The sequence below is a fragment of the Pelodiscus sinensis genome, chromosome Z (assembly GCF_052426305.1).
Source record: "Pelodiscus sinensis isolate ZL-2025 chromosome Z, ASM5242630v1, whole genome shotgun sequence".
NCBI classification, from domain to species: Eukaryota; Metazoa; Chordata; order Testudines; family Trionychidae; genus Pelodiscus; species Pelodiscus sinensis.
The window spans coordinates 11,952,766-11,971,890 of NC_143085.1; the positions used below are offsets into that span (position 1 = coordinate 11,952,766).

General features: G+C 47.1%; 1 protein-coding gene across 1 annotated transcript in view; it reads left to right on the forward strand.

Moving 5' to 3' along the window:
* AIFM3 (AIF family member 3) overlaps window positions 1-6,344 on the forward strand; it is a 105,777-nt gene extending 99,433 nt beyond the window's left edge. The window contains exon 20 of the mRNA XM_075898215.2: window positions 1,187-6,344. Within this exon, the coding sequence (XP_075754330.1) occupies window positions 1,187-1,226 (40 nt within the window). The 3' untranslated portion in view covers window positions 1,227-6,344. The remainder of the gene's footprint in view (window positions 1-1,186) is intronic.
* The last annotated feature ends 12,781 nt before the right edge of the window (window positions 6,345-19,125 follow it).

A 19,125-nucleotide genomic window follows, 5' to 3' on the forward strand; every position in this document is an offset into this window, starting at 1 on the left:
GAAGATTTAACATCTGGCTGAGTTACTGAAGGTTCTATTTCAGGAGTGAGTGAAATTCTAAGGCCTGCAGTGTGCCGCATCTTGGTCAGAAGGGCCTCTTCCCATAGTGGGGAGTTGAGCATTATACCCTCATTGCTTGCAGATCATAGAAAGCAGCCACAGCTGCTTTTTGTTTGGCCTGTCAGAACCCATCAAGATCTCTGCCTCTCCTGGAGTTTGGGGTAGAGGACCCTGAATATTAACCGAACATTTTCTCTTTGTTTTCTTGCTGCATTCACATATTTAAGGCTGTTCATTCATCATGGCAAGTATGTTTCCTTTTGTATCATGAATCTGCCACATGTTATCAATGAAGGGTTAAAGTGACAGATTTTAAGTTAATGTCAACAACTGAAGGCCCTGGTTTGGGAAATGTTCCCAATTCCTGCAGAAGGGTCATATACTCTGCTTATTTATTTGCTCAAGTATAGCAGCCAGTCACATGAAAAGACTCCCTTGCTTGGAATTAAGTGGTTTCACTATGGTTTGTTTCCTCTGCATAGAGCAGTTGATAAATCTGTTGCTTCTCTGGAAAGGGAGTTTGGACATATGTAGCCAGATTTGCTAATGTACCCACAAGTAGCACTCATTCCTAAACCTGTACATGTGCATGCATCTAGACCACGGCTAGTACTATGGGCATATTTATCATTACATGGGTTTGCTTCTAATTTGGTTCAACAACTAATTCTATTAAAGCAGTGGGAAAACCCTGTGTAAGCCATTCTGACTTTAGTTTAAAACTGTTTTTAATGAATTTAATTTAATTGAAAAAGCAATCAACCAATTTCACCTAAAACAACATAAACCAAGTTTAAATTGAATTAAGAGTGTCTACACAAGGCTAAACCACTTTTTTAAAAAAAAATCACACAGTTAAACCAATGCAACTTGGGGTATTGACAAGACTTTAATGACACAAATCCTGGACATGCTTTCCTCTCTGCACTTGGCTTTATCAAGTCAATAATCTGTCCTAGTTCCTCACAAGGACTGCAGGCAAATCCAAGAACACAGGTTGTTCCCTCAAGAGAAATTGAAGCAGCTTGATAGCTAGCAATTACTAGCCCATGCAGAAAGCAAACTCAGAAACACCAGGTGAGCAGATTTGGTTAATCCTGTCATTATGCTTTTGTCTTTGCCTTAGAACAGGAGACATGTCTTGGTTAACTGGAAAGGGCTCTTAACATGGGAAGGAATTGATTCCTGCCGAGGCTGCACTTGCTAGAGAGGAGACCTGGATGATCAGGAGGATCCACTGCTAAATGCAAATCTAGTCAGCTGAGCCATTGACTCATTCAATCCTTGAAGAATCCAGCATCTTTCACTGAGCAGTCATCTTCCCAACAATGCCCTCTGTTCACACAGCTGGTGGTTCTGAAGCCCCTATAGCAGCCTGTGTGCTTGGGCTCTGCAGAGTTTAAAAATCCTATGGAAACACAAGAAGCATGCAGGGTCCCTGAGAAAGCATTGACTTGCATTGTCCCTCAGCATCTGAAGCAACCATGTGCTCTAGCACTGACAGCTGCATCTTCCTCTGGCTGCCGGGGATTGGGGAGAGCTGAATAGAATTTACCTGCAGTTTCTTCCGGTAGGGAAGGACTACCTGCAAAAACAAGGCAAACATGTCATCCTGGCAAGCACCATGTTAAAGTCACCCACGTTGGGACACATCTGATCTCCGTGCAAACAACGCCACAGCCTTTCACTCCATCCCTTGACTTCACCCATAATATGCACCCAGCTAGCCTACTCCTCTCCCATATTCCATTGAAGTCCAAGCATACCTTCACCGGCACCATCTCACTCTCCCAAGTGCCCTACATTATCACCTTCACACAACTGCTTGCCCACTTGTATCCAGGCACCTGCAGCCAGGCTCACTTGCTATCCAGAGCATCAGCCTCACCTGCACAGCTTCAGCCACATCCAGATGGTCCCCTTCAGATCCTTACCTGCAGCCTGTGCCATACTGCTTCACTTTTATCCCCCACTACAGCCATAAGCATTGAGTTCCAGAGGCTCACAGGAGCAAGGTTAATAGACTATGGCCTGTGGGGCTATACAGCAGTATTGATAGCACTTCAACACTGCAGCTCAGACTTGAATTAGTCTTAGAGCACTACTCCCACAAGCCTGAGTCTGTTGCTGGGCATATCCTTGGAATGGATACCCTTACTCCTATGTTAATTGCTCTCAGTTGCCAGGTAATGAAGTTTAAACTCCCGGCTTTGTAAATCCCTGGCTCTCCCTTTTTAGTTCTTATACACATTGGCTATTTTCATTCTTTCCTATTTCCCAGGAGCCAGTTTTGACCTTACTTACATTGGCATTATACTAATGCAAAACTTTTTTTTGCCATGGAATTACTCTTGATTTACATCAGGGTAAGAGAGACCACAATAATCCTGTCAACTCAATAAGGTCTCCGTTGTAATTGCCAATGGTTCTGGTACCATTTCAGCATTTATTCTGAGATGGTAAAGGAATAAGCTATCAGACCCTCTTGTTTTGAATACGATCTGATCATCCTGGTCTGTTTTATTTGCTTCTGCCAGATCCAGCCTCATAGACATTCCCTTTTTTAATTGTGTTGCATAAATCATCTTGCTGCTTTAATCCTGCCTCCCATGGAAAGTGGCACAAAGCAGCTTTTAAGTTCGATTTCTGACTGTCTTGTCATTTATTATTAATCCTGCTTGACATTCAGTGGCAGCACTTTAAACTTACCTTCTCACTTCCTGAGTGCTTTATCATTTCCCTGTTCTGTCCGGTTTTAGAAAGAAAGGCATTGCCTTACCATTTCAGATCAGGGCCCATGTTCTTGTGCATTCTGTCTCAGACACTGTCCAGGGACTTGAAAGAAAGTAGCTGAAACCCCTCGAATGGACAGTTTTGAAATAACATGCTCCTGAGAAGAAAGTTTCTTCCTAATCCTTCACTCTGTCACATTTTATGCCCTGAAGCAGGAGAGTTTATACCGTAATATTATCTATCCTGTTTGATGTAACTAGTGTTGCTCTTATTATCTTAGAAGTGTCAAATCCATTCTGGAATCCTGATAAATTCTTAGACTCAAGAATATTTTTGTGGCAGAGAGAACTATAGTTAGCATTGTGGTGGTGTCATAGAGGGCATTCACTGCTAGTAGCACCCCCTCTGGTGGTGTCCCTCCTGCCGTCTTCTCACTCAGCAGCCCCCTTATGCTTCAGGACCCACAGGGTGTCCCTACACATCATCGTAATTCCAAGTAAGATATGCAATTAGAGCTACGCAAATTGTGTATCTTATTTTGATGATATTTCGAAATAGCTTATTTCGTCATTTGGCGCTGTCTGCATAGTGCCAAGTTTCGAAATAAAGTGCTATTCTGAAACCACTGAATGAGGTTTACAGGGACGTCAGAATAGCGAGCCTGAAATAATGGGCTTGCTGTGAAGACGCAGGATAGCTGTTTCAGGACACTCCAGTATCTCAAAATAGCGTTGCAGTATAGATGTACCAACAATGTCCTCTTTGGGACTTTGGGCACTGTCATGGTTCCCCCTGCCAGGAGAGGGGTGAGTTTCAAAATTCCTCCAATCTTCCTTCCCCTTACTGCTCTGACCATGCCACTTCTCCAGTGATAATCATGTCATTGACAGAATCTCCCACCTCTGCTTTTCCAAACCATTAATACATATATTAAACACTGGTTCCTGTACAGAAGATGACACCCTACATTTCACCTTCATGATGGTGAAAAATGATTGTTCCCTTCCCACCCTTTATTTTCTCTGAACCAGCATACTCTGTCAGCATTTTATCTCACTCCATGGCAGTTTAGCGTCTCTAATAGGCCCTTCTTGGGGTTTCGTCAAAGGTTTTTTGAATGCCAGTTACATTATATGTACTAAAATGTTTTTACCCAACAGTTTGTATTAGGCCTTCAGACAATCAAACTAAATGCCAGAGTGTTGACATAATGTAAATGTTTGTTCTGGAATTTGTAATTCTCCTTTTAATTGTTGCCTCCACCAATTTTCCTGCTACTGAAGGGAAGCTGACTAGTTTGTAATTCTCAGAATCACTTCTCAGGTTGTCAAAAGTGTACACACCTTGGTTTCCCTGCAGTCTAGTGGCCATTTTAATGAGAGATTACCTCACATTAACCTAGCTCCACAAAGGAACTTAGACGTTGTATCACTGGGTATTGCAGCACCTCACTCTAGGCACCCAGCAAACCTTGTGTTATCTGCCCAGGCTCCCTGTATAGTGCAGGGCACTTAAGAATGGGATCCACAGAAGACAGCACCCTAAGAGGGGAGCTGCCTAGAACAACCAATAGTAGATACTGAAGAGAAGGATATGTACTAACAGGCCCTTCCATGGAATTAGGTGCCTAAATCTGGGCTAGCAGTAGGGGCCTCTTGCTACTCAGCCTTCACAGCTGTAAATCCCTTAGTGGAGTTAGGTGCCCACGCACTCTTTTTCCGACCCAATGCATAGCTCAATATTTTTACACAATGGAATAGCTTCTGCAGGAGAGACTGAGGGAGTCCCACGACACTAGCTTATAGCACCCTCCTGAAAGGGGCAATTAGACATCTAAGCCCTTTGGTGGAGGAGTTTGTCTTAGCCACTTGTTGGATGTACCAGATGAGCCAAGGCCTTGATGCCCCTTGATGGTTCCTTTTGTGAACATTTACCAATATGCAGAGTCAGAATTTTACTGAACATTTCCTTGCAGAAGCTGCTCTTTGACTCTGCCACCTGCTCATAACCTGAGACAAACAGGTACCACCCCAGTCTCCTCTGTGATGGACCCTGATGCTAAGAAATGTCTTATATTTCTTAATTGCTTTTGCCTTTATCTGCTGGTGCCCAGCAGATCAAATCCCTCTCAAAGGCTTCCTGGTTCTGAGACGGTTACTGAGAATTCTTCTGGTTTGTTTTTAAAGTCTTTGTCTATTTGCTGTTCAGATTCTGATTTTGGCCTATTTTCCAATATTACATGTTACTTTCCATACTGTTTGCTCCACAGGCTCCTGAACTTGAACATTTAACCAGACTCTTCTGTTTCTGGTTAGGAGGGTGCATGCCCTTTGCTGCTCCATTGACATGCTTTGGTAATACTCTGTGTCTGCCTTGATCTTACACATTGTTGCTGTCACCTTTTCTCACACCCTCTTTACTTGTCCACCGGAATGGATCCTTTCCTTTTTTTAAATTTCCTTTTGTTTTAAGAACTTTTAAAAAGTTTTCTAAGACCCAAGTGCAGCCATTCTGGACTTTCACAGCCTCCTCATTGAGGCCTTATCCAGACTATGACAAAGGTGTTTAAAAAAAAAACCCTGTTCCTTAAAACATCTTAATTAAGTGCCATTTTGAAATTCATTAGTCACTAATGTAAATAGGTTTTAACTCCTTTAAAGTGTGTGAACTGATTGTGGTCAAGCCTAGCCTGCTCCCAAAGTTTGCTTCAACCACCTCATGTAGTAAAATGCCACTTGCACCTCTTTCTCTATGCAGTCAAGACCTGGGGCTAGGAAAATCCCCACCAATGTTGGGTAAGGCAAGGTAGTGGTGAGTCTAGGATTGAATGTGTGAGCATAGGGGACAGCTGGAAGCTAAGAAGCCCAGGCCCTCCTGCCTCTTTGGCAGAAGTGGGAAAGTTGGGCAAGAAGCATAGGAGCCAGTAGAGTTTTTTTAAGAGGAGGGATGGAGCAGAGAAGCTATGCTTTCGTAGAAGGGGGCATGGAGGGAAGGGCAAACCCCAGTCAGAGAGAAGCAGTTAGAGGAGCACTGATCTTGAATGGCACATCTACACAGCAGGGAAAAATCGAACACTCTTCCTTTGACTTCCTCTACTCCTCATGAAATGAGAGCTACAGGAGTGGGAGGGAGTAAGAAGCCTCCAGCTTGACATTATTTTGAAACAATGACTTGCTGTGTAGATGCGCATTATGTTATTTCGGAATAATGCTGTTGTGTAGACATAGCCTTATAAGTGGGAAGGGGCAGGGCGAAGAGGAGAGGAACCAGCCATCTGCAGGAGGCATAGGAAGGCCTCTCCTCCAAGAGACGCAATAGCAGAAGAAGCAACAATGGCTGATCCCTGCCAGCAAGAACTTACTTAGTTGGAGGAGTGGGGTCAGCAAAAAACTGTAGGGAACATGGAGGGTTCAGAGGCCACAATGGGGATGCCTGGAGGCCCTACGGGCAGTTCAGAAAACCTTCCTTCAGCTATCTGTGCTGGTCTCACTAAGTGCAGGTCACAACCAACTGCAGGATCTGCAGGCAGCCATTTGTTCTCGCCTTATTTAAGTTCCATCCCATTAGGGTATGTCTACACTACCCCGCTAGTTTGAACTAGCGGGGGCAATGTAGTCATCCGCAGTTGCAAATGAAGCCCGGGATTTGAATTTCCTGGGCTTCATTTGCATGAAGCCGGCCGGCGCCATTTTTAAATGCCAGCTAGTTCGAACCCCGTGCCGCGCGGCTACACGCGGCATGGGCTAGCTAGTGGAATGAGGTGTACAGCTAGTTCGTATTAGAAGCCTAACCCGAACTAGCTAGTCCATGCCGTGTGTAGCCGCGCGGCACGGGGTCCGAACTAGCCGGCATTTAAAAATGGCGCCGGCCGGCTTTATGCAAATGAAGCCCGGGAAATTCAAATCCCGGGCTTCATTTGCAACTGTGGATGACTACATTACCCCCGCTAGTTCGAACTAGCGGGGTAGTGTAGACATACCCTTAGAGTTCAGTAGATCAGGGCTGCAGCCTTTCAAAAGCTCTGTGCAGCTCCATGGACTCATTTAAGCTTTCAGAGGCAGACGTTCGCTGGCTCCCTCTTGAATTCTTTCTCTCTCTCCCCCTCAAGGTCACTCAAGACTGTTCCTCTGCAGGCTGGAGGTAGGAGTCAGCACCGCTCCTTTTTCTTTGCAGTCTGATTGTCAGGTTATTTTCATGTGTCCCTGACTATTTTGCCATCTTCTGCCTGTCTGCCTGGAGAATCCGGCCACTTCCTCTTTCAATTTACTGCCTTGTCCTCCCGATTTCTACATCTACTTTGTATTACACTGTGATACCCACAAATTACCTATCTCAGCTTGTCATTAACTAATCATTTATCCCACTTAAGGTCTTTGACTTCCCACAGCACATCCAGCTCTGTCTGCCTCTTTCATGTCTTTTCTGGTTTTCTCAGCTCAAAGAAAACAAGCAAAGCAGCCCTTACCCTATTCCCATAAACTGTATTTGCAAACCCCTCTCCACATTTGCCCTTCACATAGAGCAGTGGTCACCAACCAGTAGTCTGGGGTCTACTAGTAGATCTTGGAGCCTCTGACAGATGATCCTGACTGATTTGGCTGGGAAGGTATCAAGCACTGGCACTTTAGTTACCCCCGCCCCCGATTGTCATGCTGCTCCTGCCCTCTGCATTGAAGCTGCCTCCTGGGAGCCTCCTGCTTGCTGTGCAGGATGTGGGAGGGAGAGGATGGGGGGTGCTGATGTCAGGGTGTCTCTCCACCCCCCACACTTATACCCCATCTCCACACAGAGAGAAAGGGATGGAAGGAGCTTGGCAGTGCAAATCTCTGTCACTCTCACACACTGAGTGTGGCTCTGTCATTCTCACACACACACACACTATCCCCCACTCTCATCTCCTGACCCAACACATATGTGGGTTGTTGTTACTTCTTTTACTGATTGTAAAGTGTGTTAATTTGGGATTTTCATAAAGATGTTAAGAACTAGTTGACTATCCCATAAGGAAATGCTTATCGGATAGCTGAGTCGACTCGTTGATTCCCCCCCACTTGCTGCCTCTATCAGATAGAGGCAACAAATAGAGGGAGGAAGGGGTACTTCAAAGCAGCAGTGCCGCACTGAGCCTGGAGTCAGTTTTGTGTGGTGCTGCCACTTTGAAATAATGAGGGGGCATTTCAAAGGGGCAGTGCCACACAGCTGAGCTCGGGTTCTATGTGGCACTGCCCCTTTGAAATGCCACCATGGCATTTCAAAGCGGCAGCGTTGTGTGGAGCCCTGAGTCAGCTGGGCTCTGTGTGGCATTTCCATGGAACCGGGGATCAGCTGGGGAGACCCCAGCTGACCCAGGCTCCATGTGGCATTTCAAAGTGGCAGTGCAGCATGGAGCCTGGGATTAGCAGGGGACTCCGAGTACCCCGCTCAGCCCAGGTTCTATGAGGGCACTTCCACTTTAAAAATGCACAAAAGTCCCCAGTGGGGGGACATTTCAAAGCTGCCATACCACGTGCAGCCCGGAGTCAGCGGGCCTTTCCACTGGCCCAGGCTGCAAGTGAAGTTCCACATTACTCCTTTGAAAAGTACAAGAGTCTCAGTGGGGGATCTTGTACATTTCAAAGGGGGAAAGCCGAAGTGCCTGTCAACTAATCAGTAGCAGATGGAAATTCCACTGACTACTCTACTAGTAAATTAATCGTTAGTTAACATCCCTAGTTTTTGACTGTGCATTTCATAATTTTCATTTCTCTCTTACGCTTAAATGTAATTCTTTGAGCAATGAGTTCTAAAATGCCGAACCTGTCATGGCTGGAGTAATTATCCCCGTGGTAACTGCTGCTCCTGGAAGTGGCTGGCATGTCCCTGCAGCCCCCGAGAGAGGCAGAGCAGTGGGGCTTCACATGCTGTTCTTGCATGAGACTCCACTCCTGCAGCTCCCATTGAGTAGTAACAGGGAATCATCCAGTAGAAGCTGTGGGCTCAGTCCCTATAGATGAGAGGCAGCACATGGAGCCGTGGAGCCATTGCTGTACATATCAGCTGCTTTCAGGTGTGGTGCAGGGCCAGGGCAGGAGTGAGCCTGACTTAACCCCACTGCTCCACCACCTGGAAGCCATCTCAGTTAAAAGGTGCCCAGCCAGAGCCTGAAACCTGAACCCCTCTCCTAGCCCTGAACCTCCTACTACTCCCAACCCCCTGCCCCAGATATGAGTCCCCCTGGACCCAAACTCCTTCCCAGAGCTTGAACCCTGAAACCCCTCCTGGACCCCCAATCCCCTACTCTGGGCTAAGCTTGGAGCCCCTCCCACACTCCAAGACCAGAGCCTTCGTGCCAACCCCCTACTCCAGCCTGGTGAAAGTGAGTGAAATTGAGGGAGGAAGGGGGATGGAGTGAGCAGTGGGAGGCCTTGGAGAAAGTGTGCATCAGAGGCAGGGCTTCCAAGAAGGAGCAGGAAGGAAGTGGCACAAGGGTATTTGGATTTGAGGTAGCTCTTACATTGCCCTTAAATTGAAAAACAGATCCTGTGGTTAAAAAGGTTGGAGACCCCTGACATAGAGACTCACTTCTCACACAACCTGTGTCCCAGTCCATATGAAGTGTGAATGGAGGATAAACTCTTTGGGGCAGGACCTGAGGCCAGCATTAGGCCTCTGAAGGCAGAGACTTTCCACAAGAAATCCTTGACATTCCCATTTACAAGTGCAGTCCCATCTGTGCCTTTGAAAAAAAATCTCATCTAGGTGCCATACATTAGGTATCCACATTAGAAAATGCTGCCATTTATATTTACTTGCTATTAAAGATGGTCAACAGTTTTCAAATGTAAGATTTTTCCCCTTGAAAAATTAGCCTTTTTCCCAGGTGAAATGTCATAAAAATGTGCTTATTGAAATTGACCATTTTCTCTGGAATTTTGGGAGGAATTTTAAATTGACATTTTTAATCAAAGATTGTTGTTTACCAGAAGGTCAGGTTTTGGTAGAAATATAATTATTCTGATTTTAAAAAATGAGCTTAAACTTTGATTTGAAATGAGGGGGGAAATCATGAAAAACAAAAAAGGTTTCATTTCAAACCAAGTACAATGTACTGTGAAATTGTGTTTTTCTTTTTCTGACCAGATCCATTTGCTGTTTTAAAGCATTGTGTGTTTCTAGCGTATATAATATAGCATCATCATCATTATGCAAAACAGAGCCACCAAAAACTATAATGAAGAAGAACCAATTTTATATGGCATGCAAAGAGAGTCTAAGCTTAATATGCAATAATAGGCATGGACTCTTTTATTTATTGTGATGCCCTCAGCAATTTGCAATGCATACTGAATAAATCTGAGCTGATTCTCCTGAAGTTACATACATACAACCACCATTGGCTTTAACAGGAACTCCGTGCAAATCAATGTGAGAGAATCAAGCCCAGGTCTACGTTATGTCCCTCCTGAATTGAATCAGGTCTAGGATGCATTCAAATGGGGCACTCACTCCCCAGATGCCTGTTTTTCTTTTTTGCCTTTTATTACTTTCAGAATTTTTAAATTAGCAATAATTAAAATGATTGCAACGAAGCTCCTCCTGAAAGGGCAATGGGTGAGTGTGAATGATAGGAAGAATGTGAGGCAAAAAGAGGCCAGAGAGTGAGCGAGGAGACAAGGAGATGTTTTATCTACTGTCATATCATCTTTACTGACAAATATACTGACTGTAGTTATCTAATCTTCTTTTCCTCACTGTGGATACTCTTAGGGAAAATCTGCATATTCAGCTAGTGCTCTGCATGGAGGAATGTAATATAGAACCTGAACAATAAAGTCTGAACTTCCAACTGACTATTATTGTAATTTATTTGCCTACCACGAAGCTGCCTCCAGCTCTTCTAGCCTTCCATTTTCCTGTTGAGGAGTTCCTTGCTTCTCCTCCAATTACTGGCCTTATGGCTCGCTGCTGACCAGTCCTGGCACTGACCTCTAATTCCAACTCTGGTGGCCTGTATTTGGTATCTGACCTCAGCTCCAGACCTCAGCTTTGGCTTTATCTCACCTCTGGCTCTGGTAATTGGAAGTTGACTCTGCCACTGCTGACACTTTGTCTGCCACTAGGCAAGACTACCTAACTTCTGGTTCTCTAACAGTGTATTAAAAAGAAGCCTGAAAAGTGACTTGATCACTGTAATTACCTGCACAAAAAGAACAATACTGATTTAGTCCAGTAATAAATTCCTAAATTGCTAGAAGTTGAAGTAAAAAAAATTATCTATGTATGTGTGTGTGTGTATATATATATATATATATTAATTTTAGAGTGCATTTGTCTGTCTGTGTGTCTGTCTGTGAGTCTATTTTGTTCAAGAACTCCTCTTAAACAGTAAGAGCTAGTGCCATCAAATTTGCTATGCAGCTTCCTCTCACCTGAACTTAAAGCAAAGTCAGGATTTGGTTGTGCCAGACCTACTGGATGCCCTGGGGAAAGGAACGTTTTTCATAACATGCAAAGGGAGACCCTGCTGTTCAGAGGGATGCGATATGACAGTGGCCACAGGGGAAAGCGAGCCTACCGGGAAGAGCTATCCTTCAATGTCCACTGGGGATAGCTGTATCATGAAGGGAGTGGCCAGTAGGCTTGGGACTCTGCCATCTTGCCTGCCAACACTTCAGGGGGAGGGGGATGGAGAAAAAAGGCCTCAGGTAGCCAGAGGGTTGGGGGGTAGAGAAAAGGCCCATTCCAGATGGGGCCTCCTGCCCCAAGTCCCTCCTTACTCTCCAACCCTCACTCCCATACCTCCAGCCTCCTGCACTCCCTCCACATCCCCTTGGCCTGCCCTGATTCCTGCACCCCAGACACCACCAGCCCCTGCCCTGTAGGACCCAGGCAATGCCAGGTAAATCGGCTAGTTTGGAAATAAAATGCCAAACTTTTAATAATGAATTTGTCACAGGTCAGGTCACTTGCACCTGTCTGGTTCCTCAAGGATAGGCACCCACTCTAGGCTCCCAGCTCCTCAGTAATCGCTTCTCTTGACTAGACACCGACATCTCTCTGCCCCTTAATTTGGGTTTTTCCTAGGCTGCATGGATACCTTCCTGTACCATGATATTTCCAGCAAACCAGACTGACTGGACAGACCTGTGTCTATGCTCTGCTTGCTCTTAGATGGCTAGAAATAGTGTAATTGCCACCAGTTACAAGTTACCACACAGCTCTTTCTAAGCGAGCACAATTATTAAGGTAAAATGCCAGAGAAAATATTAAAACAATAATTACACCCCTTGCTCACTAAGCTCACCAACCCTTCTCTGTCCATCACAGCTGGACCGTGGCCTCCCCTCCTATTCGTGCTGCAGCAGGAGTCAGGGCCATCACCAGCCCTTCCTGTGGCCAGATGGAGGCTGGACCATGGGGCCTGCCACAGGATCAGGGCCAGGAACGGGATGCTGTGGCCAGGTGGGGGCTGGGCCCTGATTGAGCAGGGTGTCTGGCTGGGGGGAGGGATCAGAAGCAGCGTGTCTGGGCAGGACGAGGGGACAGAAGTGAGGGAGAGTGCAGGAGCAGACTGGGGGAAGATGCATGGTCAGGGGGGAGGGCACAGGAACAGGCTGGAGGTAAGTGTCTGACCAGGGGGAAGAGTGCAAGAGCAGGGTACACGTAGGTGTCTGGCTGGGGAGAGGGGACAGAAGTAGGCTGGGGGTAGGTATCTGATCAGGGGGAAGAGGGCAGTAGCAGGGGATGGTGCAGGGGCAGGGTGTCTGTCCAGGGGAGAGGGGGAAGGAGCAGAGGATGGGGCAGGAGGAGGCTGGGGGCAGGGTGACTGCCCAAAGGGAGGGGGGAGGAGCAGGCTGGGGATACAGGGTCTTGGCATGGGAGAGGGTGCATGAGACACTGGGGGTGCAGGGTTTGGGTATGAAGGGTAGGGGGCACTTACTTGTTTTTACACTTCACGCTTCTCCCAGAAACCGGAGGCTTTCCTCGCTGCTCCAATGGGATCAGAAGGGAAAGCCTCCAGGAAGCGCATCCACACACTGCTGTTCCCCCAGCCGGGGGAGGTGGAAGGGAAGCAGCAGTGCGTGCACTTCCCCGCAAGCCAGATCTGGAGTGGACCCTCAGTGCTCTCTGTCCTGCCTCCTGCAGGAACTTGTGGGAAGTTGTGGGTTCCCTGCTGCTGGGGGAGCACAGCAGGGGCCCTGGGGCAGGAGTGAGGAAGCCACCAGTAGGGCAAGCAAGGAACTTGCCATATCCTGCTGCTGTGGATCATGCTGCCCCTTGGGCTTCTTACGCTCCGATTCCGCCTATCCCTGCCCCGACCTGTTGATGCTGATGTGATTACATCACTCCTTCATCCTGCAGGAAAAAAATTATATATATATATATACAGAGAGAGAGACATGAACTTACCCTCGCTAGTTCAGAAGGCACGAACCATGCTCTGTGAGCAGAAGAAGCCATGTCCCCTTACACTTGCTGGGCATGCTCGAGCTGGAGCCAGAGCATAAAAGGGTATGTCTACACTACAAAGTTAATTCGAACTAACAGACGTTAGGTCAAATTAACTTTGATAGGTGCTACACAGGCAAACCGCTAGTTGGAACTTAATTCGAACTAGCGGAGCGCTTAATTCGAACTAGGTAAACCTCATTCTACGAGGACTAACGCCTAGTTCGAATTAAGTAGCTGTGTAGCCACTTAATTCGAACTAGTGGGAGGCTAGCCCTCCCCAGCTTGCCCTGGTGGCCACTCTGGGCACCACCAGGGAAATTCATCTGCCCCACTCTCTGCCCTGGAGCCCTTAAAGGGGCACGGTCTGGCTACGGTGCCCGTGCCAGGTGCAAGCCTGCCAGCACCCAGCCAGCAGACCCTGCACTTGGCACGGCACGAGTCAGCCACCCGCTGCCACCCAGCCCTCTGCCTCTTCCCAGGACCAGGCTGGTGGCTCCCGGGAGCCTGCCCAGGTCCACAAGAGGCGGGCGCCCACCTAGTCTAGTGCGAAGATCGTGGACCTCATCCACGACCCCTGCACTAGGCACAGGAAAGTGGCCGTCTAGGGCAAGAGAGCTGCCAGCCTGGCCACCCAGGAGCAGGTTTGCATGAAAATCAGGGTGGTCCATTGAGACCCCCAACCCTGAGCTCTGAGCTTAGAATGGCCGTACTGGGTCAGACCAAAGGTCCATCTAGCCCAGTAGCCTGTCTGCCGACAGCAGCCAACACTAGGGACCCTGAAGGGGATGGATCGAAGACAATGACCAAGCCATTTGTCTCGTGCCATCCATCCACAAACAGAGGCCAGGGATACCATTTCTACCCCCTGGCTAATAGCACTCCATGGACCCAACCTCCATGAATTTATCTAACTTCTCTTTAAACTCTGTTCTAGTTCTAGCCTTCACAGCCTCCTGCAGCAAGGAGTTCCACAGGTTGACTATTTGCTTTGTGAAGAAGAACTTTCTGTTATTAGTTTGAAGCCTGCTACCCATTCATTTCATTTGGTGTCCTCTAGTCCTTCTATTATGGGAACTAATGAAGAACTTTTCTTTATGAACCCTCTCCACACCACTCATACTTTTATAGACCTCTATCATATCCTCCCTCAGTCTCCTCTTTTCTACGCTGAAAAGTCCCAGTCTCTGTAGCCTCTCTTCATATGGGACTTGTTCCAAACCCCTGATCATTTTAGTTGCCTTCCCCTCTCCCACCCTCTCTCTTCCCCTCTCCCACCTCCTTTTCCCAGTCTCCCCGAGTTTTGTTCAATAAAGAGAGTTTCTATTTTTGAACACGTGTCCTTTATTTTGTACATCAGGAAGGGGGGGTTGGGGGGTAAGTGGAAGTAGATGAGGGAGGAATGGGGTACGAGCCCCCAATGGGGAGGACTGGGGTGGCTCTGTGGGCTCCTCGGGGTGGAAGCTCTCCTGCAGCCCCCCGATTGACACACCCCCCCCAGATGGCAGCCTGCGGCAAGTGCAGCCGGGCTGATGGCCGAGTGCTGTGATGTGCCAAGTGTGGGCACTCAGGGCACTCCAAGCCAGGACTGCTTTGCAAGCGGGGAACCCCTGAGAACTGTCCATCTGGGGTGGGGGTCGGGTCCCTTTAAGTACAGCCCTTGGCTAGCCTGAGACAGCAGCTCCACGCTCTAAGTACTAATCTGATGCCCTGCCGGCACTGCTTCCGGCCATCCTTAACCTCGGTTCAGGGTCCACTCAATGTGGACATGCTAGTTTGAATTAGTAAAATGCTAATTCGAACTAGTTTTTAGGTCTAGATGCACTAGTTCGAATTAGCTTAGTTCGAATTAACTAATTCGAATTAAGTTAGTTCAAATTAGTGCTGTAGTGTAGACATACCCAAAGTGAGTAATTGAGCTCATTTGGGGCCAGCCATGGCTGAGTGTAGATGTGTGATGCAAAGCTCCTGCAAGGGAGACTGCTGCATATCTGGGATCCAGAAGCCAGCCAGGTTAAGAGCACTGCCACTGTCAATGGAAGTCATGTGACTACCAGCCTTGGAAGTGTGTGACTCAAGGCTTGGGACTGAGGTACCAAGTGACCAAGACTGACTGTGGAAGCACTAGTACCCGAGGGCTTTGGGTTGGGCCGGGTAAAGTAGAGTGGGCCTGGGTCCCCCTGCCTTGGGCAGTTGACAACCAGAGGGAGGACTTCTCTACTGAGCTTACCAAGGGGGCCAGGCCACCCTGCACCAAAGGGCGACTGTACTCCAGAGGTGAAGTACGCCTGTGCACTGCTCCAGCGAGGAGCCGGCTGGCTGGGGAACTTGGCTGTAGCCAGAGGCATGACCCACTCCTAGCAGGGTTCCTGGGGCTTCCTGCAGGCAGGTTAAAGAGCTGGCTGGAGGCACACTCTCCCCCATCGCGCAGGACTGCTTCAGCCCCGAACCACCCAAGAGCACCACTGAGAGAGCGCAGGTGGAGCGGAGCCCCCCTGAAATTTGCATGGGGATGCTGTTTGTTGTTCCTCTTCCTATCAGGGAGTAAGAGGAAAGCTCGCCGTGTGTGCATGTACTCCTCTCCCTTATGGCTGAGGGGGAGGGTCAGAGGAGTGAGTGACCCCCCCTGGGCACTTCCCTCCTGTTCACTGGCAGTGATAAAGGGAAAAAGCAGCAACATCTAAGTCGGAATCTCTGTGGGGTGGGGGCTTCAGCTCCCCACGTCCATCCTTAAATGGCATCCTTGCCCATCTGTACTCCCTCTTATCCACCCATACCCCAACCCTCTGCCATGAGCTCCTACCTACACCCACAACCCTGACTCCTGCACCCCCATACACCAACCGTCTGTTCTGATCCCCTCATCACACATCCCAACCCGATTTCTGTGTCCTCCCCATACCCAGCCCCTTCCCCTAAGCCATCACATCCCAAACCCCTGTCCTGACTCCTACTCCGCAGATATCCATTCCTGCCATGAGCCACCCTCAACCATCACAAACTCCTGTCCTGAGGCCCCCCCTCCAACACCACTCCACAATACACTTAAATGTCTTACTGTCATATCACAACCCTCCCAACTGCCTGCCCCTAACTCGTTTGTATGCAATACGACAGTAACTGTAATAAATTTAAGTTACTTTCACCTCTGCTGTTGTGGCTCAGAGGTGGTGTATGGTGTGTATCTGCCCCATGATATACCCCCACCACTCCAGTCTTGGGCTCAGTCCTTCAAAACCCACAAGAGCGTTTTGCCCATGGCTACAAGTTCATAACTATCACAGACTCTGAACCAGAACCATCATACATACACCACTTTTTCCTGTATGCAGCTTGGGACTCTGATTTTTGGCTTCATGTAACAGGTGATGAACTAACAACAGCTATTCCTCAGGATGTAGCTTCAGAAGACTTGGGTTTAGCATTGCTGAGGGAGGGGTGATTGCTGTTCACCTCCCCATGGAAATTTCCCAAAGCAAACCATGTGACACTCTTTCCCCCAAAAGTTCATTCATATTTTCTATATAGGCCTTTGATCCCATCTCCCTCCTGGAAAGGTTACATGCAGTCCCAGCCCACAATAATACCTAGTACAAACTGACACCAATTCAATCCTTTTTTTAAAAAAGGATATTGCAGGAAATTGACATTTCTGTACAGAATGCAATTAACTGCTGGAACAGATCACCAGCAGGAGTTCTCATACATGGGGGATTCTCCCCAGAATCTTTAAATGAAGACAGGCTTTTTTTTTCTTTCAAAAAGGTCCCCTAGGCAGCTTAATCCCTGGCACTGGAACTGTAATTCCCAGCTCAAGAGACCTACCCACATTAGCTCTGAGGGAGCTAGTATACTAAACACAGCAGGGTGACTGTGGCATTGAGAGTGGCTAGCTGTACTGAATACGTACCGAGGGTCTCGGATGAGATAATACTCTGCTGCTCCCACCACCACTTGTTTTTAGTATGCCAGCACACTCAGTGCTAGCACAGGGATTCCAGTGATGCTAGAAGTTACACTTTCCATCTCCAGTGTAGACATACCACAGAAGTCAATAAAGAGCAAGGAAGCCATTTATGGGAAGGCTAGAGGGGTCTAGCCCCTGGATTTCATATTTGAGGTCTGCTTAAAGTGCATGCTCCAGAGGCACTTCTTAACTGCAAAGGAGTTTGTGCTACTCCCAGCTTTGCCTTTGGAGGTGGCAGGGTGATTAAGATAACAAAAGCCTTTGGGTATGTCTACACTACCACCCTAGTTCGAACTAGGGTGGTTAATGTAGGCAACTGAAGTTGCAAATGAAGCCCGGGATTTGAATTTCCCGGGCTTCATTTGCATCTTGCCGGGCACCACCATTTTTAAAGCCCCGCTAGTTCGAACTCCGTGCCCACGGCTACACGCGGCACGGACTAGGTAGTTCGGATTAGGCTTCCTATTCCGAACTATCAGTATTCCTCGTGAAACTACCTAGGACGTGCCACGTGTAGCCGCAGGCACGGAGTTCGAACTAGTGGGGCTTAAAAAATGGTGACGCCCGGCAAGATGCAAATGAAGCCCGGGAAATTCAAATCCCGGGCTTCATTTGCAACTTCGGTTGCCTACATTAACCACCCTAGTTCGAACTAGGGTGGTAGTGTAGACATATCCTTTGTTATCCAATAGTAATAGAGATGTAGCCGTGTTAGTCTGATCTTGCTGAAACAAAAGAAAGGACTATGTAGCACTTTAAAGACTAACAAGGTGGTTTATTAGGTGATGAGCTTTCGTGGGCCAGACTCACTTCCTCAGATCAAATTCTGGAAGAGATATGGAATATATGGTATATACGGTCATGCCAATTCTCTTCCAAAATTTGATCTGAGGAAGTGGGTCTGGCCCACGAAAGCTCATCATCTAATAAACCATCTTGTTAGTCTTTAAATGCTGCATAGTCCTTTATTTTGTTATCCAAGGAATTGAAGGATCGTTAGAGCATCATGAAAACAGTGCCACATATTCCACTTAAAAGGTAGGGGGAAAAGATGTGCATTTGGACCACTGCTTTTAAACGTCTCATAAATGTTCTTGAAAAACGGGTAAACTGTGAGGTGGCAAAATTTGCAGATGACACAAAATTACCGAAAATAGTTAAGTCCAAAGCTGACTGCAAAATGTTACAAAGGGCTCTCACAAATCTGGGTGACTGGGCAACACAAGGGCAGATGGAATTCAATATTGATAAATGCAAAGTAATGCACATGGAACAATATAATCTCAAGTATACATTCAAGAATGATGGGGTCTAAAATATCTGTTAGCACTCTAAAAAGAGATATTGGAACCACTGTGGATAGTTCTCTGAAAACTTCTGCTCAATGTACAGTGACAATCTAAAAAACTACAAAATATTAGGGATCATTAGGCAAACAATAGATAATAAAGCAGAAAATATCATATTGCCTCTATAAAAAGTCATGGCATGTCCACATCCTGAATACTGCATACAGATCTGGTAAGCCCATCTGAAAAAGATATGTTGGATTTGGAAAAGGTACAGAAAGGGCAACAGAAATTATTAGGAGTAAGAAACAGCTTCCATATGAGGAGAAATTAACAAGACTGGATCTTTTCAGCTTGGAAGAGAAATGATCAAAGGGTAGGGGATATGTTAGAGGTCTAGAAAATCATGAATGGTGTGGGAAAATAGAATAAGGAAATATTTATTCCTTCACTAACATAGCACAAGAAGCTCACCCAAAGAAAGGTACAGGCAGCAGATTTAAAACAAACAAAACTCTTTATTTCTTCTTGGTCAGCTTGGTCCCCCACATTTGCTGCTTGGCTTGTACTGACCGCACTCAGTAACACTGCTGAATCTGCTGTCTTCGGTCTGACTCCCCATCACGATGGGCATAGGTTGTGCCTCCT